This window comes from Petromyzon marinus, chromosome 9, assembly GCF_048934315.1.
Source record: "Petromyzon marinus isolate PM22_M1 ecotype Great Lakes invasive population chromosome 9, UKy_Petmar_22M1.pri1.0, whole genome shotgun sequence".
NCBI classification, from domain to species: domain Eukaryota; kingdom Metazoa; phylum Chordata; class Hyperoartia; order Petromyzontiformes; family Petromyzontidae; genus Petromyzon; species Petromyzon marinus.
The window spans coordinates 8,487,391-8,514,857 of NC_133675.1; the positions used below are offsets into that span (position 1 = coordinate 8,487,391).

The 27,467-nt window shown below is 39.4% G+C and overlaps 1 protein-coding gene across 13 annotated transcripts; it reads right to left on the minus strand.

Moving 5' to 3' along the window:
* Positions 1-27,467, minus strand: DCTN1 (dynactin subunit 1). Of its 13 annotated transcripts, none has more exons than XM_032950587.2 (32): positions 27,311-27,467; positions 24,300-24,539; positions 23,576-23,660; positions 23,227-23,258; positions 19,575-19,595; positions 17,546-17,575; positions 16,597-16,617; positions 12,396-12,602; positions 11,916-12,113; positions 11,093-11,297; positions 9,990-10,068; positions 9,358-9,517; positions 9,147-9,251; positions 8,703-8,894; positions 8,060-8,179; positions 7,481-7,633; positions 7,203-7,363; positions 6,913-7,081; positions 6,646-6,714; positions 5,652-5,714; positions 5,385-5,534; positions 4,760-4,921; positions 4,511-4,642; positions 4,290-4,418; positions 3,979-4,121; positions 3,642-3,808; positions 3,249-3,263; positions 2,755-2,888; positions 2,371-2,569; positions 1,890-1,987; positions 1,571-1,660; positions 1-1,055 (listed from the first exon to the last, which is right to left on the minus strand). In XM_032950587.2, exons 2-32 carry the CDS (start codon positions 24,519-24,521, stop codon positions 918-920), a joined length of 3,849 nt encoding a protein of 1,282 aa, XP_032806478.2. In that variant the 5' UTR covers positions 24,522-24,539; positions 27,311-27,467; the 3' UTR covers positions 1-917. The 13 variants fall into 13 exon arrangements, with proteins under 13 accessions (XP_032806478.2, XP_075921986.1, XP_075921985.1 ...); XM_076065871.1 differs by lacking the exon at positions 27,311-27,467 and adding an exon at positions 25,210-25,230 and having other exon boundaries at positions 16,597-16,614; XM_076065870.1 differs by lacking the exon at positions 27,311-27,467 and adding an exon at positions 25,210-25,230.

A 27,467-nucleotide genomic window follows, 5' to 3' on the forward strand; every position in this document is an offset into this window, starting at 1 on the left:
TTACGTGTGTTCGTTTATTTGCAGGATTATGCGTCAATACACGTTAACACAAAGCGGTGAAACGTATTGTAAGACATTTATCAAGACCGCGTTTAAAATAATATTGCAAACGGCTACTCCAAATGACGTGAGATGTGATATGCAGCATTGTAATTTGGCAATGGCTACGTCTCCATACAAATGTTATTTAGCTTATCGATTTACACAATCCACAAGGTTTAAAATTCAATCTCTACAAATCAAACGCCCACTAATGCAACTTCAATTTGTGGAACATGTAACAATGGGCACTGCCAAATGAAGATATTAAATTAAGTCATGGTCTTGTTTTGTGTAGCTTGATACTCTTTACAACTACCAGTTTGAAAGAAATGTAAAGCTTCAGATATTTTCTCCCAAAATTGTTTAGAAAAACTGCCTGCTTCAAAGTTGTCCAGGCTTGCACACAAGTTGCATTCTAATCTGTCCACAAAATCTTGTTTCTGTTGAGATTAATAACTTTAAATTTCGTAAGCTACAGCACATCCTATGAAGGATTTATGTATGCAACATTTTCGTACGCATTACCAATGTTTAATAATACATGCAAGTGCGACGGATGCACTCCAAATGCTTATTGCTTACTTTAATGGAGACATAACCAACGTATCTACTTCGCATTGAAATCAATATGACCACCATTATCCACCAAACAGCAAGCCAAGAATACACATGACAAACCATTATGCATATTTAATTTCCCTCCATAGTTTGTGCACTTTTGCAAAAGTCAATCTTATACAGGGTGACAGACAAACCTATTTTTCAGATTACTCACATTTTGAGCAAAACATTAGTGCTATATAGTAACTTATCAACAATAACCAGTTACACATTTGAAATGTGAGTGTAGAACGATCTTGTGGCATGTGGAAGCTCTAGGAGATGAGGCGTGTGTGGAGCTGTTGCAGTTGGCTGGGAAGCAGGGTCAGCTTGTGAATTCTGCCCTGACCAGGAGGGCATGGGATGGTCACCTTACCAAGGTATACTGCATCTCCCTGCATCTCCGCATTTGCCTGTAAACAGGGATACAGTAAACATGCTCACTTTAATTATACGAAGTAATAAAATAGGCAATTAAATGTACGCGTCAACCAATATAATATTTTCACAATACAAAATAAAATGGCATAATAAATGTGCATCAGGTTATTTATTGCCTCACCATCAAAATATATGTAGCATACGTGTATCTAAAGCTAAATTGAAATCTATTTTAAAAAATACAGGTGACCCAGCCAATCATGCATCAACATCCTTTGATTGATCCACGACTGGATGAAAGCCTCCCAAAGCTGCCACCTTGCCTCGATCTCACGATGCAGCAATCCATCTACCTCCTCCATCTTCGTGGTCGCCACCCTCCCGACAATGTTCTTTCTTTTGGCTGCCACTCCATCATTAGCTTCAACCACAGAGTCTTCCCATCTAATGGTGCAGCCTGCCCAATCCCAATTTTCTGAGCAGTCAATATGTCTCAAACTTAAATCATTCATAGGTGGTAAACAGTTTATACATATTTAAGCATTACCTTGGAGAAGGCTGGAGAGGGGAAAGTGGTGAGGTCAGATTTAATCTGTGCACCAGGGTGCTGGGAAATGACCATCCGCCGTACCTCATCCTGCATGCAATCGGGCAAAAAGTTGTCAACATTTTAAGTTAAATGGTAATTAAATAGCCTTAAGCCACATACAAAGTGTTGCTTTACATGCATCTAAATGTTAAGGTTAATAATAACATACATTGTGAAATAAAATGGCATGAATGCTGACCAGAACAAAATCTACTAAATCAATCAATTCAGCAACCAATCTTGAGTTCCATTAAAATATTAACCAAGATGTACATACCTTCAGTCTTTCCACATTGTCACTCATCTGCTTCAGCCGGGCTGTCTGCTCTAGCAACTGGTTAGCTGGACTTGCTTTCTCCACGGGTGGGATGGTACCTTCTCATCATAATAACACAACATATGACAAGCCATTTGAATCTAACGGCTATATAAAAATAACTTTTTAAAAACAAGTGATTTTTTTACATTCCAATAATGTTGTGGTAAGAAAGAGGTAGTGGAGCAGTGGTTAGTGGACTATGCTTTAAAGCCCATGGCTAACATCAATAGCATCAGTTTTGAGTGATGTCTCAATCGGTCTGTTCCCAAATCTAAGCCCCTGTTACCAAGCTGGGCTGAGGAAGGCAGTAAATTATGGTCAAACTCCATGACTGAACAGCATGGAGAGATCGTCAACCATTAGTGTATTCACAATGAACTGTAAAATTGTTATTGTTAAATAATGCACATCTGAATGAGTGATGGTATTAAAAAGGCACCTGGCTTTCGGTGTGAAATGTCCACCACACGAGCAGTGACACACATGTGCTGCAGTGATTCGAGCAGCTGGTTGGTCTTCCTGTTGAGGGCGAGTGTAGGGTCAGCGACCATACCTTCCTCCCCAGCCTGGGAGGGAACTGTTATCTTAGGGATGCGCAAGGGAGGCAGTGATGCCAGGTCCGATTTCATCTTCTCAGCCTTAGGACAACAATTCAAATGCACAGAAGTTAAACGGTATAATTCATTATATTCTTAGAATGCATTTAAAAAAATATGAGTCTATCCCATACATTGGCTATGGTGCGATAAAATAAAACAATATTTCCATGAAAAGTGTGCAATTCCATTTGTGGATCTTGGATAAAAAGTACATTGCATTGTACCTTAAGGCAATTGTTTTCATTCTTTAGGTGTTTGAGGGCCATTTTAAGGGCCTCAATTTGATGAAGAAGGAGAGGAGAATCCTTGACTTGCACAGGCCCTGAACCACCTCCCATGCCTTGCGTTGGGGAAGCACCTACACACAATCGACATAAGCAAATAAGTTAGTAGTTCGTAAAGAATATTTCCCTCTTGTTTTTCTTCTGTAGACCTTTGAGCGTATAGTATGATATGTACAATGCAGGAGTATCATGCATGATTTTTATGGCCTTACAAAAAAATCAGGACTAATACATTGCAATGCAATCTGCACAATACTTTGACAGGCATAATTGTGCAAATGATTACACAGCACACATAGCTGCAATCATTGAGAGAAAATATCAATAGGCGAATTAAACCTGAATATGACAGGAATAACAATAACCAAATAAAAAATACATTCTAAAAATGATTGCCTTGACATTCACAAGTAAGGGTAGTCTCTATACTCTACCTTCATCCTCATCATCTGAGGGGCAAATAAAGGTGACGGGAAAGGCAGATGTAAAATGAATGTGATTATAAAAGAGACAACTGACAGCACACAACAAAAATTGGTAAAGCAAAATGTCACTGAAATCCATGGTATAAATGAGTGGAAATGCTGGGCTCAAAAGTTGAAAAAAATTGTTGAAGCTGTTAGCACAATCAAATCCGGTCAAATTAGTGAGTCAGAATTTTTTCAATCATCAAAATAATCTTTCAACTTTGTAATTCATGAGATATTATATTTCTCTCAATATTTCTCCTGTATTTTTTCCCAATTAGCCTCCAACAATTCGCTTTCTTATTGCCCAAACAATGGTGAGAACATACTACACCGAGGGAGACACAAGCACCGTTATACCTGTGGCTATGCCAGTAACAATAGAGGCGATCCCTGATGTCTGAGCACCACGCAGTCCCTCCACGGAGCGCCGAGGCATGTTGGCGAGCCTCTGTTTCAGCTCCACCTTTTCGGATTCCAGCTGGTCAATGTCAGCTTGCAGGGCATCCATTGTTTCCTCAAACTCCCTGAAAAAAAATGAAAGAAAAAATCCATCTCACAGCAACATTGCTTTTGATTGCATCTTAGAAATGTACCATCTGCATATATTATTGTGTATTAACATCAAAACACCATATTACTAGATTGCACAACAGCAAACAAAGTGAATCAGATTATGATAGATCTATAGCCATACTTTTCTTTTTTCTTAAGGAAAGCAGTGATATCATCCAGTTTGGTCTGGATCTTCTCGACCCTCTCATCAGCATCCTTCGATGCACTGTCCAGCTTCTTTTCCAAAAGACTCAGGCGCACATTGGCTTCACTCAGTTCCTCTCCCTGTTGGTAGGTAGGCACACTCGTGTTAAATCACAGTCACGCTTCCTTAAGCAATTTACATTTGTATGTATGTAGAACTTCCTTTACACTATACGTAGCCAACCTTGCTAATGTTTGGGCTCTTAAACATGCTACATTAGAATCAAATTTCCAAAACGACCTCGTTACCTTGATCTTTAGGGATTTCTTCAGCTCTTTGATGACAGTTTCCCTGTCCTCAAGTTTAAGGCCCAGGCCTTCGGCATCCATTATCTCTGCCTTGAGGGCAACAGCTCTGAGTTCCACAGGATTTGCAGGCTGAACAATGGAGGAACATGCAAACAAAGGTTAGATTATACAAAAAACAAAAAAAACTACACTATTAATTAAATGAAATGCAAGTTCTCTACCTTGTTCTGATGTTTTTCAGCATCGTACTCTCCCTCCTGCATGGCTGTGGCCAGCTTGTTCATGGTGACAATCACCACATTACATGACTGACGTATGCACTCATATGGACTCAAGTTCTGCCCTGCATATATCTGCAACAGACGTAATTGATTAAATAATACGTTATTTTACGATATACAAATATTCAGTATTCACCATGCTACTCTTTATAGTGTTCTTGCTTTCTGTGAAGAGGGCTGTGGGCAAACCTGTTCTGAAGCCTTGAAGGCCAGCTCTTCCAGCCTGGCTGAATTTAAGCCCTCATTCTCTGTGAGTGGAGCAATCATCTGTGCAGAAACAGCTGCAATCTCCTGTAGCGAAGCCACCACCCAGCTCAGGTGCTTACGACAATCCAGCAATCCCTCGGCGACCTGAGATGATACAACTCAAATTCAACCTTGTGCAAAGAGACGTAAAACAGCCTTTTTTCTACACTTTCCAACTAAGGTTGTAAACATTAATAGATTATCTCTGTCTGTAACATGGGGTCACATGATCTCTCATGAAGATGATCCAATGCAAATACATATTTTAGTTAAAATTTGTGATGCTATTAGAAACTTATACTGGAAAAAAATTTGCAAATGACACAAAACTTGCCGGTAAAAAAAAAATCAGCCAAGACAATGACATCATATCATGGGCACGCTCAACTCTACATTAAGTCAATGTTATGTTATCTTGCGACATCACATGTCAAATACAATGGGATGAATAATTCGTGAAATACAATACTTACAAGGACAAACACATGTTTGGAAAGCATTAGAGAATCTATCCACATATGCACGACATTTATTGTTTGCAGAGAATTCAGTAAGGTGATCGAGGTACCTGTGGTCCGTAAGAGAGTGCAGTTGGGATTCCTGGGGCATCTGTCCCTGGCATGCGGCGGCGGACCTTCTTACAGAATTGCCGCACATCACTGGTGGAGGTCTCCAAGTCTTTCAGAAGCAATGCAAAGTTACTTCCTTCTTGGCCAGTCTGTTGTTGTAATGAACAAGTGTCAATAGGTTCTTACCTCAGTGCATTATGACCAATACTATGAAATATGTTAAACATGTAGAAAAGTCCTTTATGGAAAAATGCTGTCATGCCCACCTGCAAGAATGACCTTAGCCTGCCCACCTCCACTGCCATGCAGTCCAGGGCACTCTGTGACACCTGAGCACAAAATACAGAATAAGTCTCCAATTCAGTTTCTTAAAAAAAACACATATTTGAAAACGTCTGTGAGGTAACATCTCCATATATATAAAAGGCAAAGTTGTGAAGATGTGTGTCTGAAAAAATGTTTAGAGTACTTCCCGACATGCAACAAACTTGGAATTTGCCATGTGGGTACTTTCCAGACTGTACACCATGCCAAAATTATGAAAATACACTTTTGTTATATATTTTTTTGGGGGTGAGCTCAATAATGCATATATTTTTTGCACGGCAAGTGAGCTGTGACGTCAAATCTGTCACGTGACCCGCGCATATGGAAACGAAACGCATTGTAGTGTCGCGGTTAGCGCGCCACGCTACGAACCCGGCGACCCAAGTTCGATTCCCGCTCACGGCCACCACCGGTGACAATTATTTTAACCGGTCCTGGGCCTCCCCTAGGTCGACTCAGCCTCAAACGAGGCGGCCGGCTGTGGTGCTGGCCACCCACCCCCTCGTGTGCCGTACCGGCCTTCATAGGTGCTGCTCGCTAACAGCACTTGCCCCCTACTGGCTACACGGGGGATCTTTGTCTTTATCCTGTGTGTGGGGGGGGGGCAGTGACTGCGTAGCGATTCGCGTGCTGCGCTACTAACGCGGCGACCCGAGTTTGATTCCCGCTCACGGCCACCACCACCACCGGTGACGATTATTTGAACCGGTCCTGGGCCTCCCCTAGGTCGACTCAGCCTCAAACGAGTAACTGGTGTGGTGTGTGAACATTGCCACTTGGGGGACAAAGGCGGCCGGGCGTGGTGAATCCAAGTCCCGGGCGAAGCCGGGTAGTACACCTAGTATGATATATAATGCAGGTCATTTACATTCAATACACCTTTTTTCCCCTTAAAAACTAAAGAATATAAAAAATAAGCAGGTTAATATTTACCCTAATGTGGTCAGCAAGCTGAATCGTACAATCCTCTGCTTTCTCAGAAAGATGAATGCTGTACAGATGCTAATACAAAAAACATGTCATTAAGCATATTAAATAATATACATCACAGCCAAATAAACATATTTAACATTTATTATCCAAAAGGAATACAGATTAAATGACAAATAAAACGACAAAGAATACAATACAATCAGTTTATAAATACGAATGAAAGTCATAAAGACATGCCTTGTTTACGGCACCAAAGCTAATGCTTACTTGGTAGTATTTGATCGCCTTGGTAAGAGGCTCCACATTAACAGTTTCATCCAGACGATCATTACGCAGCAACTCAATGAGGAAGTCAAGTGAGCGCTCGTGCACACTCATCTCTGGGTAGAGGCTTCCGACCTTTACGTACGTCTCCACGCTGCACTGGCTCAATGCCCTGTCATAGAGGAAATAGCGAACACAATCATGTGAAACGGAGGACTGTTCACGCTGCTCATGTTGCTGCTGTATGCAGTGTAAAGTTGAGGTAGACAGCCAACAACAGTTAAAACAAGTACGTTTCGTATTTGTGCAGGATGGTCTGCAGAAGGCTGAGCGAGTAGACGAGACCACCCGTAAAGCTAAGCTGCTCGCCCTGTGCCCCACGCAGATTTGCAGACTTCATCGCCTCTTCATTCAGCTCATACTTCTCTTGCGCTTGCTTACTGATCAACTCGGCCTGCACACATGACAGATACGTCAGAGACATTTCACAAGACCATTGGTAGTTTTCTATGCATATATTCACATCCAAAAACAACGTGTAGCATCCCGGTGCCTGTACAAATGTTGTTACTTTGCAGATGAGCCTGGGAACAAGTAGCAGCACGAGCAGGCAGTCGTGGTCCCCGCCACGACGCAGGAAGGAGTCTGGCATGAATGACGTCATGAGGGACACGTGCCGGTTGGCCTGCTGCACCTCCATCTTTCTCAGGTCCATGTCGATGGCCTGATAAAGCAATTGAGAGCAGGTATGAGTTGTGTGCATATATATGTTTTGTAAAATCACAACCCGTATGTCAAGTATTGCATTTCTGCAGATTGGACACAGAGGGATCTGTTTTATGATAAACAGTACCGTGGCAGAATATGGTAATGTTTTGACTAGATTACCTTCCAAAGGTGGCCATAATTTTGGAAATAGACTACGATGAAATAGCCGATAATCATAGGATACATTATCAGTTACATAATTTCCACACATTTTTGTGAGTGGCATTATTTGACAATGTTTAGAAACGTTAAGGTTGGATTTGAGCAATCATGTTGACGAGTGTGGCACTTTTAAACCTAGGTAATTTCTTCCTGAATAAAATAAGTGCTAATTAATAAATACCTCAGCATACAGTTCGCATTTATACATTGAAAATATTACCTTAGCATGAGCTTTGGTCTCTGCAAACTTGATTTTGAAATCAAACATCTCTGGAGGGGGAGCCGTCTGCTCTCTCTCCGCAGATGCTTCCTGTTGGCTCATCAACTCGCGGTTCACGTCCTAGAGATACAGAAACACATCTGCTCATGGAGAAAAGCATCCATGTGATATTTGAGAAAAGGTTAAGTTAATACACAAATATTATTCAGACATTATACAGAGTATTGCAGAAAGAAACTTTGTGAAAACAAATGTTTCTTATTCAAATGAGAAAAAATATATACGTATGTTAAAGCCTTGGCAGGGTTACTAATATTCATAAGGCAGTAAAGGAGGCTTATATGTAGATTGGCATGTGCTGAGAAGAGATAATGAAGATGCAATTCGGTGCAGGGCAGTAGGAGACGGAGGGTGAGATGTAAGGATGCAGTGCCTTGAGATGAGGACAGTGGATGTGACTAGAGAAGAGGCGCAGAATTGAAGCAATGAGAAAAAAAATTCTGAGCAGCTGACCCCATACAATATTAGGCCTTTTGACTCAGAAGCTGTTCCCAATGTTTTTAAATGTCTTGCATATATAATAGCTATTAGCTTGGTTTGAATTACTACAGCTACGACAGAGAAGACTTTGGCTGGGCTGTACCTCCAAGTGCGCGGTGAGCTGCCTATACTTCTGCATGGTTTGCTGATAGTCTGCCACCATCTCTTGCGCTGCATCCACACGCTTCTCTCCCTCCCGCACACGAGCATTTGCCATATCAAGCTGCTCCCGCAGTTCCAGTTCTGTTTCCCGGCAATTTTCCTGCAGCTCGTCGTTCATGTCGTTGATGGCCTCCTGCAGAGATGCATTTTACAAAGGCATGGAAAGCAAATAGAATTTAGCACATTGCACAAAAGGCACAGCACCACAGCAAATATAATGTACCTGCTTACATACTTAAGGGCATTTGTGTGTACCATTTGTGTATCCATTTGTGCTGATGCAAGACTGATTGAAACTCTCTAATGAGCACAACATAAGAATGAAATCATGAAGCATTTAATCTTTTCCATTTATCAGCGTTTTAACACAAAGTGCTTGACGAACCAAATCGTTAACATTTTCCATCAGCTCTCGAACTCTCTCCTCCAGATTCAGGTTTCGCTCGGTCAGGGTTTCCACCATGTCTTCAGCCCCAAGAGCTGCATCGACCTAAACACAAAAGCCAAACATTTTACATTCATGTGGGTCCATGCATGCGCCACTATTACCAGCATAATCCCGAGAGGATTTGCGGATATGTAGAGAGTGCAGCCACCTGCTCCTTCAGCTCATCAATGATGCCCTCTGCCTGCTGCAGCTCAGCCTGCAGCTTCTCCTTCTGTGTGCGCAGAGTGTCCAGCTCAGAGTTCTTCTTCTCCATATGCTTCTGCTGTTTTAGGTACTCCTGCTTCTCTGATGTAGAGAGGTCACGCATCCTGCCAAGCACAGAAGCAGTTGGTTATGTGCACATGAAGTTCTGAAAATGTTCCTTAAGCTAGCACCTTCATGAGCTATCGAAGCTATGACAAACATTTAAATGTTAAAGTATAGTTCATAAACAGCATAATTTCTAAGACAAGTGAATACAAATTTGAGCTCGAAAATATTTCAATTAATATATGCCGCACATGATAAATGCATACAAGATCAAACAAAGTATGAACAAATGCATATCATTAAATATTGAATATCAATATAAAAATTAACCATGGCTTTGCAATACGGATGTATGTTGAACTTATTTCGCACCGCACGTAGTCAACTCACTTTTTTATACAACTAATCCATATACAAACATAGCAATAAACACATACATTACACACAAATTGCAAATAAAAATGTTACAGATGAAATTTTACTGAAATTTAATTTAGTTTTACACATGGTATATACCTAAAGCTCAATTACCTGACCAGGGCCTCTTTAAGCCTGGCATTTTGCTCTTCCAGTTGTTTAACATGATAACTTGAAGCTGCCCCATCACTTCCTGAAAATAAATACCACATAGAAAGACATGTTTGAGTAATAAAGCTAGGTTTTATGCTATATCTCCAATTTTTTGTTTACATATGAAATACACAATAGATATTCTTAGTTCTTTCGGTAAAGTCACGTTGAAGGGAAACAATAAAATAATAAAATATATATAAAACAATACAAATTCTCACGACGTTTCGACCATAACACAAACGGTCGTCATCAGGTGAGAATTTTTATTGTTTTATATATATTTTATTATTTTATTGTTTCCCTTCAACGTGACTTTACCGAAAGAACTAAGAATATGAATTACTGCAGTCACGAAAGCTTTAAATCAAAATTTACACAATAGATATTTAACATTGAACAAAAAAAACACTTAAAAGTAGATTTGTTTCAATCTATAAAGAGAATTGATTTTTATAACCTCGTTTGCACACATTAAGTGTAATAAAAGCATTATATAGGATTACGTTAATGCACAAACAGTTCTAGGAGAATGAGCTATTACATGGCATGTCAACACAATAACAGCTACAAGCTAAACAAAATAAAACCAAGCACTTAAAAGGTCTCAAATGTCACTATTTTTAAAGCACAAGCAGGGTTTGTGCTTTCTTAGAACTATACACGTTCCAATACAAATTTTTGTAATGGTATAAGCAGTTTTCATCGGTATTTTCACAAATATTTCATTAACTGCTGACAAAATTAAATAGGACATCTAATTATTTACATATTAGTTTCATATTAAAATAATACAAACATGTGAATTGGTGCACTTAAGGCCAGATTTATTTTGGCAAATCTTGTTAATCATTACTATTTGTGAAAATATACTCATGTCTTCACCAACTATAATGGGCCAAATCGTCAAGCTCTGAAAATTGCTCAACAATTGTAGTGCTATACACATTGTAGGGCTATAATCACTGTCTTCGGGGCCTGTATGAGACTGATAAACACAGGAGTACAGTGTTTACAGTCTCCCTTACAGGACCCTTAGAGTGTTGTACAGAATGACCACAGACCTTTCTCCTCAATCTCGTGCTTGAGGATCTCCAGGTCCATGCTGAGCTCCTCAACCTTCTCCTTGAGGTTCTCCACTTCCTGCTGTAGGGATTCAGACTTCTCTTCGGCCATCTCCTTGTCGAGCGTGGCCATTTCTATTGCGTCCGACACATCGGCCATCTCCTCCATGTACCGCTCCTTTGCCTCAATCACCTCCTTGGCCTCCTACTCGCAGACAAATACCAGATGCAGTTAATTTGCACATGCGCACCCCTTTTCTCAACCCACTGCTAGATGAGGGTATCGCCACGCTGTGGTGATCGTGGGGGTTATTTTATTATACCTCACCATGGTTGTTGGGTCAGTGCGGATTGATGAATTTTTGGAGCATAAAATCACATCACAACAAAGGATATTTTTGCAGTGCCATCTGCTGCCCACATCTGTAGCACAGCCTCACAGCTGCCGATGACAGGCTATGGTATTAAAACATCGGTGCATGATCCAGCGTCAACTCTCCTTAGCAACCCAGATTTGATGAGATTGGACACATTTCTCGTTTATACGGTCATAGACAGTTATTTACTTACCTAAAAACAATATTTATTTTTGTTTAAACCTAACATTTCCAACACTGTATATATTTTTTTAAAAACAAGTCAATACGAACATACACATTTAGATACGCTTCTATAGTAAATGACAGGCTATAAATAAATAAAACACTGGAATGATGGCCTTTATCCTCCAATATGGATAAAGTATAAAGAACATTTTGTACCGTATTTAAACAATCCACAACTTGTGATGGAAATGAACACAACATGAATGCCTCATGCTCACCCGCTTCGCTTCCTTTAGCTGCTTCTGTAGATCGGCCTGCTGGTCTTGCATTCTGCTCTTCCACTCCTGCAGCTGCTCCATCTGAATTTTATATTTCTCCAGCTCCTTGAGCTTTACCTTGTCCTCATTGCGCTTTACCTTCAGCGTCTCAAGCTTCTCATCCAGGTCCTTCACCTGTAGCCGCAGACTCTCCTCCTCCTAAAGATCATATGACGGTAATATACATTCCGTTTCATGCATGCATACAATTTTAACATCGTCCGTCGATGACCATCACATACAGACCTGTATTAAAAATGTTTTATATGTTAAGTTTACTATACTTCTGTCAAACTCAATGTTGATTTCGATCACAACAAAAGAACAAATAAAGTTGGGTCTACATTTATAGGAAAAACAGTGTTTTCTTCTGGCATGAGAATGACAAACGCATACACCGGGATCATCTATTTTGCATGACAAGTATTAATCCTTCAGTACCTTGCTAGGGGACAAGACGTGGGAGGTGACCGGCATGTTGAGTGGCGTGGTTGGCACAGGTACGACGGGGGCAGCAAGTGGAGTCTGTGCCGGGGTGCTGGGCTCACTGCTGCTCATCTCTCCACCCGATGCCGAGGCGGACGCCGAAGGGGTTGCTGGGGCTGCCCCGCTTGCTGAGGAGGCTGACATTCCGGCGATGCGGCTCGGCTGCAGTTGAGGGAGCATAAAAGCTTGACATTAATCGAAGCTCACAGCAGTCTCTTCCTCTTATTCAATACAGACTTGAAAATGTTTGCATTGTGGATTAAGTCCCCAAGCAAAGTAACCATTACATCTACTGTGAGACAATATTTGATAAGAGGCAAATTTCGTGGTTTAGTAATTATGGGTAATTCTCCTGAATGTTACTAAGAGGTGGCACAATCGTGAATATGACCAGATATATAAGGTAATATAGATGAATACGTTAGTGTTTCTGCATTACAAAAGAGCAGGCTGTAGCTGAATTCAAATCAGGAAAGGGCAATGATCATGTGGCTCTCAGAGTCATAATTGTTTTAGATATATAGGAATGCATTGTCAATTGGGGTCAGTAACACCATGCAGTTGAGTAAATTAAAATACGTGTCTGTACAGTGTATTCAGGATGAGTATTGTGTTAATAAAAAAGTGATAATCGCTGGCCTAGCAGGAGTGCTTTTTCCGCTTGTTGATGCTGTTTACGGTTCTAATCTAGCTGCCGCCATGGTTATTACTGCAGGTATATTAACCATTAAAATACGTGGTGTCCGCTTCTTGTGACATCATTTGCAAGGGTGGGCCATTGTGTGCCGGCGTCATGGTCCAAAGTTTATAAATAACCTGCAAATTACTCAATAGTAATATATACCACAATCATTGAGCCCTATTGAAAAATAATCATGAGCCTCAGTGAGGCTTTACTGGGTACACACGCATAATAATGCCTTTTAGAATTTTACAAATGTGTACATTTCCTCGTCATCCTTACATGTCATGGAAATAATGAAATGAGTGTAGATGATTATTATGGTAGGTAATAATTATCAAAGTTAATAACTACATAAACAACTAATAATGCATTCGTCAGTGTCACGCACTCAAATATAAATAATGGCCTTGAGTTAGAACAAGTGGATATAATGTAATGCATGAAGAAGCCAAGCTGAATTCAAACATGAAGGGAAGCAGTGGTTCAGCACTTACCGCATCTGCCTGAAGCGGCAAAAAGCCATAAAGAAAAGAGAAAACATAGGTCGCGAAAAGATGTACAACTCAGTATGAAATAGAGCAAATCAGTGAACTTCTAGTATGCCAGTACGTTACTAATACTCGTGTTAATGTTCAGCAAAGACATTGTAGACAAGATTATGCCAAAATTAGAACGAATATATTCATTGGGAGCTGTTTATAATTTGCAAATAAGTGTACGTGCACAAAAGATAATAAAGTAAAAATCATTATTCAATCTTGAATAAATGCAAATACTGTAATGTAATATACCCAATTGAACGAAGGTGTCAATATTTTTCCAAAATAAGACACTTAATATGTTTCAATATTTTAAACGTATGTTATACAAAATGAGGCCTTTGCCTAACTTTCATCACATCAGTATTTATCAGCCTATTGTACCCGCTGTGACGTTGAATCAGAAACATGGACACAAACAAATCAGTGTTTATCAGCCTATTGTACCCCCGCTGTGACGTTGAATCAGAAACATGGACACCAACAAAGAAAATAGAACGGAAGCTGCAAAGTGCACAATTGATCATGGAATGGTGGGTGCTTGGAATTACACTGAGACAAAGGACAAACACATGGACCAGAGAGAAAACAAACACAAATTATAGACATCATATCAACTGTTAAGAAAAGTGGGCTTAGGCAAAACACATCGCTGATCGTCAAGACCGACGATGAGTTAGCAGACAAAGGGAGGGTACCATGCGCGAAAGTATGACCATCACAGAGGTGGAACAATAAAAGCAGCTTGTGTGCAGGAGCTAGTTGGCTTGATGAATACATCAGGAGACCGTGAAGGATAGCGATTACTTGGGCAAGCCTTCATCTCGAAGTGGCTGATGTTGATGAGTAATGGTCACCAATAAATGTGGCAACTAGCAGTGGAATGAGAAGAGCACGGTGGAGACAAGTGATCTGGCACGGTAACACCCTATATTTTGCCAGTGTTTTCCATGTGCAGGTTGGCTATTCAAATCAGTTATTTCAAAAACCAAATCAGTCAAATATGTAAATACTCGACAAGAGACATCGAATTATCACTAAACATCAGTTGTACTAATATTGCATGTAAAACATTGTTTGGTTTGTTGCTTTAAAAAAAATAACTATTATCATGAACCTTTGTGAGGAACAGCACAATACTAAGTGGTATAACAGATTTATTGTTCTAAAACATTTTTTTGTCTGAAACTATAGATCAATAGTAAGCGTGAAAGCTTATGCTACCACAACGCATAAGGTAAGTGAATAATTTATTACAGAGTAGCCAGCGGAAATATGACAATGGTTACGCCCCAGTATGAGCAATTATACTTTTTCGCTCAATTAAAATGACTATGTATGTCATGTCTTTCATAGACTTAACACTTTATTAAATTTGTTATTAATAATTATGAAACCGTTTAAGCAGCATTTATTTTACAGGCCTTTGTCAATCCTCTGCTGGATGAAGACCTTCCCACACCGTGTTGGTCAATGGTACTGTTTGACCATACTGCACTACACGGTTCACTGCAGGTTGGTAAAGGGAGCAACCAGGATCGGTTCTTATGTCACTCGCCACCGATGTTTGCAGCGGATGGAAATCAAAAACTTAGTTTTACAGTTTCATAGTGCAGCGTGCTAACCGTTGTGCCGCCATTCCACCCCACCTATTACTCAGGATTATACAGAATGTTACATCTTTTAAAGAAGGAAGCAATTGCAAAGAAACATAAAATATATACATATATTTTGTGAAGAACATAAGGTATATGACATGAATGAAGAACAAACTAAATGCAAAATACCCCACAATGTTCAGTACACAAGCATCATAACAAACTATCACGTATAGTCTTATATCGATATTTGAACTCGATTCCTTCCTGGAGCTTTGTTCGTATATTCAATAACTTATAACATTAGTACTATGAGGATGCCTTTCCAGCCTTCATAACTTACCATTTCATACTATGAACACTTAATAACTTATCATTCGTATCACAAAGACAACTTAATATATTTGATACTGTACAGCATTAAAATAAAAAGAAAGGGACAAATCAAAGAAACATTGCGATGCGCAACACTCAATAATCCATATTTTATTACGTATTGTTATTTATATCGTACCATAGATTGTTACATTTATTCATTTTAGTGCACTTATTATTTAACAATTTTTTTGCTGTTTAAAGTAATTCTAATAAATGCAAACTTAGTTTTACCAAAACTTTTTTTTATCGAATATATGCATATCATGGTATTACTGTACTGCATATTATATGCAATTTAGCTTCATTTATATCCATTTAAACAAACAAAAATATGTATATCTGCTCAGTAGTATTCATAGTGAATTGGCACAATACCCCTATTGCCTTTTGAAGGCCACTTTCTTCATAATCCTTGAACAACAATATGTTTAGAATACAGGTTCACATTCGTACCGTATCAAAACGTATTGTGAATTAAAATGCACGCATGCATGTAAAACGGACGTGAAAAGTGAACAAAGAGGAGAAAGTAAAGTCAGAAAGTATGGGGACGAGCCCTCGGAGCTTCGACAACGTCATTGAACACATGAGGTAACACATTATCGATTGGCATATGGTGCATCAGAAGTATGGCTTATGTTACAAGAGATAATGCTTCGTATAAGATGACAGTGAACCTCTGCGAGACGCAATAGGCAAGAGCCAGTAAAAATCATTAATTGTAAGAAATATACAAACACATGTCCAAAATCAATTAAAGGAAAATCTGAAATCTATAAGCAATACGTTTTCTTCTACAGTTACTGCTCATCATATGTGAAGGGGAAATGCTTCCTCAAAACAAAACCAATATAACCAAAAGTATGGCCTGACATCCGTGGCATTTTCGTGGCGACACCAGTAATTATTTTACCATGCCAAAGGGATATTGTTCGTACAAGTAATCATACGCTCACCTTGGGCCGCCTTGTGACCTGCTTAGCAGGCAAGCAGCATGCAAAGACATCAGAAACGTTATAACATACAAGGATATCAGTTGTAGAGACAACGCTGATCATAAAATAAAAACTATAAGTACTCAGACAACGTACACTTGTAAGAGACAAGGCATACATTCATGATTACCAATCAGCTGTTCGACATCAAACTACCTATAAAAATACCAATTATATATTCATCAAGAACTTAAAATGTGCTACCATCTCAAAAAACTCTCCTAGTATAACTTTTAAACTTATGGTTCATTTTTACACCATACAATTTCTCTTTCTGCGTTTCACAAACTCGAAGAACAGGCGCATTACAGGTATATACCATGTAGGAAATGAATGCCATTATACATTATACAAATACTTGCAGGCAGATGTATTGAACTACTTACAATAAACTATAACACTTGCAAACACATACAAGTGTATGTAAATGTGCTAATGACTTTATTTCTTTTAAATTAAGCACAGCAGAGGTTAATGGCCTCTAATGATTATCGAGGTTTTCGCAATAGCTATGGAAACCTATTTGCAAGCACCTAATTTAGATATAAACCACGCCAATTTAATCCACAGAAACACAAGACATTTAGTAAATCAAAATGCTCTACTATTTTGATGACTAACAACACAATCTTTGAAATGCTATACCCCAGATATGAAAAACCGAATACTTTAGCAATTTCGTTTAACAAATGCTTTTTAGGTCTTAGAAATGTCACAAAGAGAACATAGCAACACAACTAATGGAAAAGCACATTTGCTCTTGTAAACACTAAAATGCCTTAATTTGCAATTATACTGTAATTATGTGCTGCGGGGTTTTAAAATAATCAGATAAGCACGACAACAAAAACATTCATGAGAGGAAAGGCTTTCATGCACGATGCAAACAGTGAATAGAACCCATCAATACCTTTCTCCCTGTAGCAGCCTGCTTCATTGTCTTTTGTGAAGGAGACAGAACGGTTAAGAAAGATATAGTTGAAAATAAACAGAAAGCTTTCCCTAGCACAGACTTGCTCCAGAGACAATATTTTTTTTTAATTTCGATCTGTCGCTCACTTTCTCGCACCAGCTCTAAAAATCAGCGAGAAGCTGGCGTGTGCCTGGAGGAAACAACGGGTCCATCTATTTATGCTGCTGCAAAGGGGTCACATACGCTTTCTGAATAAGGCCCCCTGAGGGGTCTGGCTACAGCTAAGACCGAGGGACACTTAGCACTCACTCGCTGCTCCAGAGACGTTATACAATAGGCAGAGAACAACATTATGCATAGAAAAAAAAGCATTAGTCCGCTGACATTGGGGTTGGCTTCCCATGACGTCAGTATTTTTTTTTTAAAACGTCTATCAGAAAACGTGGTCAGAAAAGGCTTTTTTTTTTTTAAAAAAAAAGCTACACTTGAGACACGACTTTGATAACGCAATGCCCATCAGCTCATAATAGCCAACAAATCGTAGGCAGTATTTGATCTCGACAAAGAAAACGTTGCACTGTGCTAAAATCCTATCCCTTTTCTACAGACGTGCCTGTTCTTGTGCAGCATACAGTATATCCCAGATTCGTAGTCACAGCGCTGCCATTTTAATTCCATCCCACTGCCTCGCCACGTTTCCATGAGAACGATCATCATAATCCTTTTTAGGTTCCTCTTAAACCACCCTAAAGCAATTTACAGCAATTTGCCAATGGCAGTAATGTTCCAAATCTAAACAGATCTTCGGATTAGGTTTACACTATTTTGCAATCATTAGATGTTTATGCGCGGTGTTACGACCAGTAGTATCACGCTGCACAACTCAACAGCTGCGAGCTTTAAGAGACAACAAACACAATTAGGACCACGCTGAGCAGCGCACATGCTATGGTTTGAAAAAAATATATATATCACGGAGACAATAAAAGCCCATTCAATGCACATTACAAAGCATTTGTGCAGTGTGCTGTAACGATTATACAGAAAAGAAAAGTACTGTACGATGAAGAGGAATGCAGGGAGGTGGAAATGTGGCAATTATATTGAGGCAAACTGAGCAGTTTTAAGGATGAGTCAAAGCACAGCCTGTGCACAATAAAACCTATCTCTGCTGACGTGCCATTACCGCATGTATGGTACTTGCTGATTTAAAAAAATCAAGAAATGTTTTTAAAAAGTCTATGCATTTAATGCATAATTAAATTTGGTATTTTTATTTATTCTTTATAGCAATTTTACTTTTAAAAAATTCCCAAATTAAAATTTCCGTTATGATTAATTATTATGTAACATTCAACCATTATGTGCAAAGTGGCAAAACAAATGGCCGTAAACATTTTTCGTATTTTAATATATTCTGTTTGCAGCTACAACTTTCCAATAATTAGTGCTTTTGAAAAAATAATATTTTTGTTGCATACTTGTCCAGCAAGAAAGGAGAAATATACATTTATGTGATGATAAAACTGCTTATACAGCATTGACAAGTAAAAGTGTTCTCACATAATTCATCAATATAATTCACTCCAACAGCACATACACACTACTACTGTTGCACGATTCAAGAGCCGAATGGCTCACAGGGCTATAACCAAAATAAACTGAACTAAAAAACTGAACTAAAACTGACCTTTCATTCCGTGAAAAACGTGGTAAAGAAAGTAAATTTCAGTTGCTAAGCATAACTTGAAAATCTCATCATTGGCCTGACTCCTTACATTTGATGTAAAAAAAAAGTGAAATATTTAATGCAATTCACATCTAGTCAAAAATTAGATACAAGGGTTATTCCACTTGAATGAAGGTGGGAACAGAAGCAGTGGTATTAGTAACAGCCTGTCAGCAGAGATAGTGGTGTAAATAATATGATTTGGCAATGGATCTCTTAAAAACAAACATTTGTCAGGAGTAAATAAAAGTGCAGCACGAGATATATAAGTGCATTACAACGATTTAGGAAAACCACCTTTTTGGGTTTTGCTGCCCTCTTGAAGTCAAATAGTATATGAAAGCAAAGGGTTAGAAAAAATATTGACAAATTTGAATAAAAAATCCCTGGCAAAAAATGTTACAGTTAATGTACACATGCTATTTTCAATATTGAATACATCATTTTACTACTCACTTTCGTTTTATTATATAAAGTAAAACGGCCCAACTAATTGTACTGAAATACAAACAAAATATTCCGTTTTCCAAAGGAAAGCATCGTCTTTCATTTAAGAGATGCTGAGCTACAGCAGTTGCACACGTACACCACCAAGCGAACACTAATGGTACTGCAAAAAAACGTACCATTCGTCGAGAGCGCTGCCTTAAAAGGAACATATATATGTGATATGTGGCGATTTAGGCAATGGCTCTTCATCATCGCACATAGAGAGGCCAAAATTGAGTGAATAATAGTTGGAGACTGCACTATACCCCATAGGAACTGATGAGAATTTTTAAAATATAATCAAGGCCCATGGTACCTCCTTTGCCAGAAACAAGATATAGGAATAGGTTTTACCCTTTTAACTGGCACAAAAACTGACACCTTTATTCAAGGCATCATGTTTGCAATAACCACAACACAAGCAGTCAAAATGCAAACAAAAAAGACAACTCTGATAATAATATGCACTGTCCTTGAATTTGATTGGTCCACACCCGACACAGCTTTTCTTAGAGCCTAGTCTCCATTGGTGTTGGACCAGAAGACGCCAAAAGGCGTACAACTCAAAAACAGCGCACTATCAGAGTATTGAGGGCTCGGGGTGAGCATTTACATTATGAGACCTCCTTTGCCAGAAACAAGATATAGGAATAGGTTTTACCCTTTTAACTGGCACAAAAACTGACACCTTTATTCAAGGCATCATGTTTGCAATAACCACAACACAAGCGAGCCCTCAATACTCTGATAGTGCGCTGTTTTTGAGTTGTACGCCTTTTGGCGTCTTCTGGTCTAACACCAATGGAGACTAGGCTCTAAGAAAAGCTGTCTCGGGTGTGGACCAATCAAATTCAAGGACAGTGCATATTATTATCAGAGTTGTCTTTTTTGTTTGCATTTTGACTGCTTGTGTTGTGGTTATTGCAAACATGATTCCTTGAATAAAGGTGTCAGTTTTTGTGCCAGTTAAAAGGGTAAAACCTATTCCTACATCTTGTTTCTGGCAAAGGAGGTCTCATAATGTAAATGCTCACCTCGAGCCCTCAATACTCTGATAGTGCGCTGTTTTTGAGTTGTACGCCTTTTGGCGTCTTCTGGTCCAACACCAATGGAGACTAGGCTCTAAGAAAAGCTCTCTCGGGTGTGGACCAATCAAATTCAAGGACAGTGCATATTATTATCAGAGTTGTCTTTTTTGTTTGCATTTTGACTGCTTGTGTTGTGGTTATTGCAAACATGATGCCTTGAATAAAGGTGTCAGTTTTTGTGTCAGTTAAAAGGGTAAAACCTATTCCTAAGGCCCATGGTGTCTGGTGCAGTCTCAAACTATTATGCACTACCCTCCATGTGCTATGAAGAAGGGAAATTGCCAAAAACGTTACCTGTTATACATTTTTCTGTTGAAGGCAGTGTTATTAACGAATGTGTTGTTTGTTATTTGTGCTTGCGCACCACTGCCAACGCAGGATCACCAAATGATTTACTAATAGTACTCCAGCCATATTAATGGCGAAAAAGGATCAGAAAATAAGTTCCCAAATGCGCGCAAATCCCTCCAGTGACAAAACAGCTGTATTGTTTACACAAAGTTTGTTAAACTTACCTGTAAAAGAAAAGCAACAATCCAACCTTTCTCCAAAACGAATTGGAAAAATGTTCACTTAACATGCATGCGTGCATTGTATTGTATTTGAATATTCACCTGGATAATACGTTGAGATGAAACATCTCATATTCTTAGTTTTTTCGGTAAAGTCACGTTGAAGGGAAACAACAAAATAATAATATATATAAAACAATAAAAAATTCTCACGACGTTTCGACCATAACTCAAACGGTCATCTTCAGGTGTGTTGGTTTGCATAAATTTATTTCTAAACGGCGCATTTATTTATTTATAAAACGTTAGCGCCACGCGCAACGATTTGGCAGTTTATTTAGGACTAGTCCATCTATATTCTGAAAAGAGGAGGGGGAAACGAATTTTTTTTTTATAATGTATGCTGTCTGAAAGCCACTGTAAGCGTGAACAATCAATTAAGACCTGAAATGGTTTATCAAATCTTTCCAATGATTGCTAAGATAGAATCCATCTTCTCGGTTGAAATTGTCTCTGTGCTTGTATATGTAGATAGCCTTATGAACGAATCTCTCATGGAAGCCAGATGGCTTACAAAGAACCTCTGTCTTGGAAAAGTCAATGGCATGTGAGCCTACTGAATTAGAACAATGATCTGCCACGGCCGAGGTGTTGGTCCTACCGTGTTTAAGGTCTGCTTTGTGTTCACGAATGCGGTCCGAGACATGGCGTTTGGTTTCTCCAATGTAACTACTACCACAGAGGCAACTTAGTTTGTAGACACCAGGGTATTGTATGTCCGGAATCACATCTTTTACAGACGGAACCAGATCACGGATTTTATGTAATGTGTTGAAACGGACCTGGATCTTGTGTTTATTCAAGATTTAAACACGGTAGGACCAACACCTCGGCCGTGGCAGATCATTGTTCTAATTCAGTAGGCTCACATGCCATTGACTTTTCCAAGACAGAGGTTCTTTGTAAGCCATCTGGCTTCCATGAGAGATTCGTTCATGAGGCTATCCACATATACAAGCACAGAGACAATTTCAACCGAGAAGATGGATTCTATCTTAGCAATCATTGGAAAGATTTGATAAACCATTTCAGGTCTTAATTGATTGTTCACGCTTACAGTGGCTTTCAGACAGCATACATTATAAAAAAAAAAAATTTTCGTCTCCCCCCCCTCCTCTTTTCAGAATATAGATGGACTAGTCCTAAATAAACTGCCAAATCGTTGCGCTAACGTTTTTTATAAATAAATAAATGCACCGTTTACAAATAAATTTATGCAAACCAACACACCTGAAGATGACCGTTTGAGTCATGGTCGAAACGTCGTGAGAATTTTTTATTGTTTTATATATATTTTATTATTTTGTTGTTTCCCTTCAACGTGACTTTACCGAAAAAACTAAGAATATGAATTACTGCAGTCACGAAAGCTTTAAATCAAAAAATGAAACATCTCGTTTGCAAATGTGTCCAGGGTGTCCAGTAGACACATACATAGCAAAAGAGTTTGGTTTCGTGAGTGTTTACTAAACCAGCCGGTCGGTCATGGACAATGGCCCGATACATGTGAACAGGAGTGGTAATGTTTTTGAAAGTTTCCTTGTTAAACGTTCATCAGTTATTAGTAAAATGCATAAAGTGCTCAGGAATCCATAAAATAATGAAGTGCAATAAATCCCTTTATGGCATTTTAGTGTTCATTAGATTGGTGAAAAAGCAAATGAAAAACACAAAGGTGTTGAGTACCTGGCATTTCGAAAATAACTGCAGTGTACTATTAAAATAAAGTAAAACAACAAAAAAACATCTCATTAGAAGTGGATGATAGATGTGTTAATTCGAATATTAAAAGTTACTCACCAATTTACTTGATTTTGGTGTTTCGGAGACTTCTGCAAAACAATATACACAACACTCAACTAAAACACTGCATTATAAGTTCACATATTATGGTAAACTGTAACTTTTAAAACTTTCTGCATCTATTCATAAATTTAAATGAACCCGCTTTTATTTGTTTAAAGGCAAAATTATACGTGCTATTTTTTCATGCTCAATAAAAAAATCGCCAAACCAATTATCCTGAAAAACATGTGGTTTGTTTCATGCAAATAAAATAACAACTTGTTTAAAAACCACAAGGATGATCTAGTCACGATTATCCACATCTTACACATCTGCAAACAACCATATTCTGCAGTTCTGTTACCTTTCTTTGGGATTTTAGCAGGAGCAGCAGCTGGTTCAGGGGATTCTGGAGAAGTAGTGTCTCCTCCATCCTCAACCAGTTGAATCTTGAAGAAAATACAGAATGTTTGTCAATCCACCAAAATATTTCCATCGACTACCACATGTAAACATACCACTATGATTGCATACTTATATTTGGAGACTTTAAAAGCCATATTTGTACAATGATTAATGAACAATCTAACAATTTCCACGTGGAAATCTTAAGAGCTAATCGTTGACTTGTGGAACACTACATGCAGGTGTTATAAATTGTACAATGACCGTGGAGCAATCAAAGTTGGGAAAGAGTTTGCTTTTTGTTTGCTACTTATCTCGAATACACTGCACATTGGACAACTTAACCACAAACCCACAGATCCGCACCCTGCATCAATGCGACTGTAAAGTACAAATATTCCATAAAATGTGCATTGCATTAAGCTTTGTCATGCCAATGGAAAGCATACAACATAACCTTCACGCTCCACATTAGACATAGGACTCATTATATATAATCAATTAATAAAATAAACAACAAAGCAGTCCATTGTGAACTTTTGCTCATCACATGAAAAGTGTGTGACAGGCAACACAGAAGCCTTCATAAGGCAACTCAAACCATCTCTCCCCTCTTGCGAAAATGCCTGAGCTGCACCAGCATCCAAACATTTTTTGCACGGTGAAAACGAAGGAAACTTTACCTGCGACTGTCGCACGAAGATGCCGTGGTTGTCCTCGCAGGTGAAGTAACGCTTGCCCTGAACCGTGCCGTCATTCTTGCCTTTAGCCTCGTCCAGGATGACACCAACCCATTTGCCCGTGGCAAACATGGTGGCCCCCACATATGCCACGGTCCCGATCTGGCCCTTTCCGATCACTTCCACACGCGAGCCCACCTTCAGTGGCTTCCCTTCTGATGTCATCTTGCTGCGAGGGGTAGACTGCACATAAAACACTGCAATTAGACACCGTGTTGCTAAAATTAAATTTAACGGATGGTTATTTAATTGTGAGCATTTTAAAATCTGAACGTGATTAGATCAGTTCATGTGCAGGAATTAGTTGGATGGTAACGACGCTGAACCGTGAGGGATGGTGATGGCATCGGGAGGTCTTTATCCAGCAGTGGACAGACAATGACTATGATGAAGATGAAATTAACTACTGTATGCTGTCTTCATTGAATATGCTTTGTAGATGACGTTATACGAGCAGTATGCCACGTTAAAATCCACATTTTTAAATGTCAGTTTCTACAAATTGATTCAAGGAAAATAAACAAACTCTACTACTTAGGCTTCATATTACAAAGCATTCACAAAGCTGCAGTGAAATAAGCATTTATTCGTGATTTAAACACGTAAAACTATTTTATTCTAAATTGCCTTTTGGATGATTACATATGTATGATATTCACCGTTTGTACAATGTACAATTTGCAAGCATCATCACAAATGTAACGCCATTACCCTACACTACATTTAAATACAGGTGCGAGCACAGCTGAAAGTACTGTGCCTTTATTACACAGTAAATGTATCCAAAGTTTAAAACACAGCAACAACTTAACACTTACAAACCTCCACAAGAACACGTTTTATAAGCACTTACCTTGGAGTACACGTGCTTCCTAGCACTGGATGAAGTACTGACCCGAGACATTGCTTATTCTACGACTGATTGATCGGATAAATAAGTGGCACAAAATGCTAGCGAACGGTAACCTTGGACGTTTTCTTGACAAGTCCAAAACTACGAGGCTATTCCCAATCTCCGAACTGACAAATGGATGGTGCTGTTGTAGTACTGCAGTCTCAGCAGAAAGAAGCTTGTGGCTAAAGCTAGCATTGCTATTTGGCGCTTGAGGCAGGGGGATGTCTCTGTACAGACGCTGGAAGCCGACACGAATATATTACATTGAAGTGATTATTAGGTTCCTGATTTTCATGGTTTGAAAGGTCAGTGTTGCCGCCTAGTGGTGGCGGGAGGCAATGGGGTGAACGTGTGCGCAAAAAATGCACCTATGGCACGGCGGACCCCACTCCACGTCACCTAGGTGGATTACGCATATACGGTTCCTGTCTTGATTCTACGTATAATTTACAATCCAGAATGTAACTGAAGGCACATCTACATCGACGGAGCAATGAAATCAGCTGGTGTGCAAGTGCTAGGTAGACGGATGCATCGCAGGATTGTGAGCGAGGGAGGCCTTCATCCAACAGTGGATTGATCATGGATGATGAATGGAACAAATGTGCCTAACCTACCTGTGTTTAATGCACACTGGATGCTTGCATAAGAAACCTTACTCAGAATGGATTAAGATGCAAACAAAACGTTTTTTTTTTCATACAACCACAGAGAGAATGTTAACGTATATACTGTATCAACCATAGTATACCGAATGAACAAATCTAGATTTGAAGTTTTCGTGACTGCAGGGATCCACACTCTTTGGTTTTTTCGGTAAAGTCACGAAGGTATAAAATAAAAACAAATCACGACGTTTCGGGCGCACACACAAGCGTCCGTTATCAGTTGGAACAACCACAGCAAGAAACAATTTTTGAAGTGTTGTTTCCTGCTGTGGTTGTTCCACCTGATGACGGACGCTTGTGTTGCGCCCGGAACGTCGTTATGTATTTCATTTGATTTTATACCTACGTGACTTTACCGAAAGAACCAAAGAGTACGGATTAACAAATTTAAGGAAGAGTTTGCACACGTGTAATGACGGAATCTCATACTTGCACGGACTGGCATAAATATGTAGATTAACATCGAATGATCACACATTATATGGAATTAAATCCTTACATGCACGTGGAATAAAGAAAGTAAAACGTTAAGTTTACATTGAATTGTACAATAATTATGCTTTGGTTTGAGGGTTGAAAGCACTTCGGAGTAATGCGACATTAAATGTAGATATAAACAAACCCCAAAGCGTATTTAGAATATACACACGTTAAGAATATAGTACTTAAGAATATAATACTGCATGCATTGTATTGTTGAATTGGCGTTTAAATAACAAAAACTGCAATGTGGTCTAACAAGAATGCCAATTACTGCACGAAGGAGCATTACCACTGCTATCAATAATACCACCGGAATTACACGTCTTATAGCAGCCATACAGCACGATTTGTCGGCCACAATATGCGATTATGAACAGTGGTTACAAATAACAATTTAAATAAACAAAAAAGAGCAAAATAGCGCATTAAATGTATATAAAATGTACGGTTCCGTATCGGCGAGTAACTGCCTAAGATACGTCAGCCGATGCATTTGAGGCCTTGCCATTCCAATCGCTCATCTCTTACACTTAGCCAAGTGTGGAGAGGAAAATGTACGACACGGCACAATCCCGAGCATGACAACGCAACAAATGTAACAAAAAATACACATTTAAAACGCTACCTTCAATTCAGGGGGCAAACACACGCTCATCCTCGCACAACTACACGCAGGCCGCGTCGGCAACGGCGCGCTCGGGATAGAAACCCCGCGGCGACCGGCGTCGTTCGCCGGGTAGAGAATCTAGGCAAGGGATGGTCGACGCCCACCGAGCCGGCGACGTAAACACGGTGAGCGACGATCGCGGGTCGCGTTCTCTCGCGTGGCAAAACAAAACAAAAAACAAAACAAAAGCCTCGACGCTTTCGACTTTAAGCGCATTAAACATAAACTCGCTGAAACTCACCTCTCGCGTGGAGAGGTGTTGTTCGTGCAGCGCTTCTGCCAGGCTGCTTGGAGCGGCTTTTTTTTCCTCTCTAACCGGGGCTGTGTTGGCCACGGGGAGGGAGCGAGCGAGAGAGAGAGGGCGACGTTCCGTATCCTGGTCAGAGGTCGACTAAAGC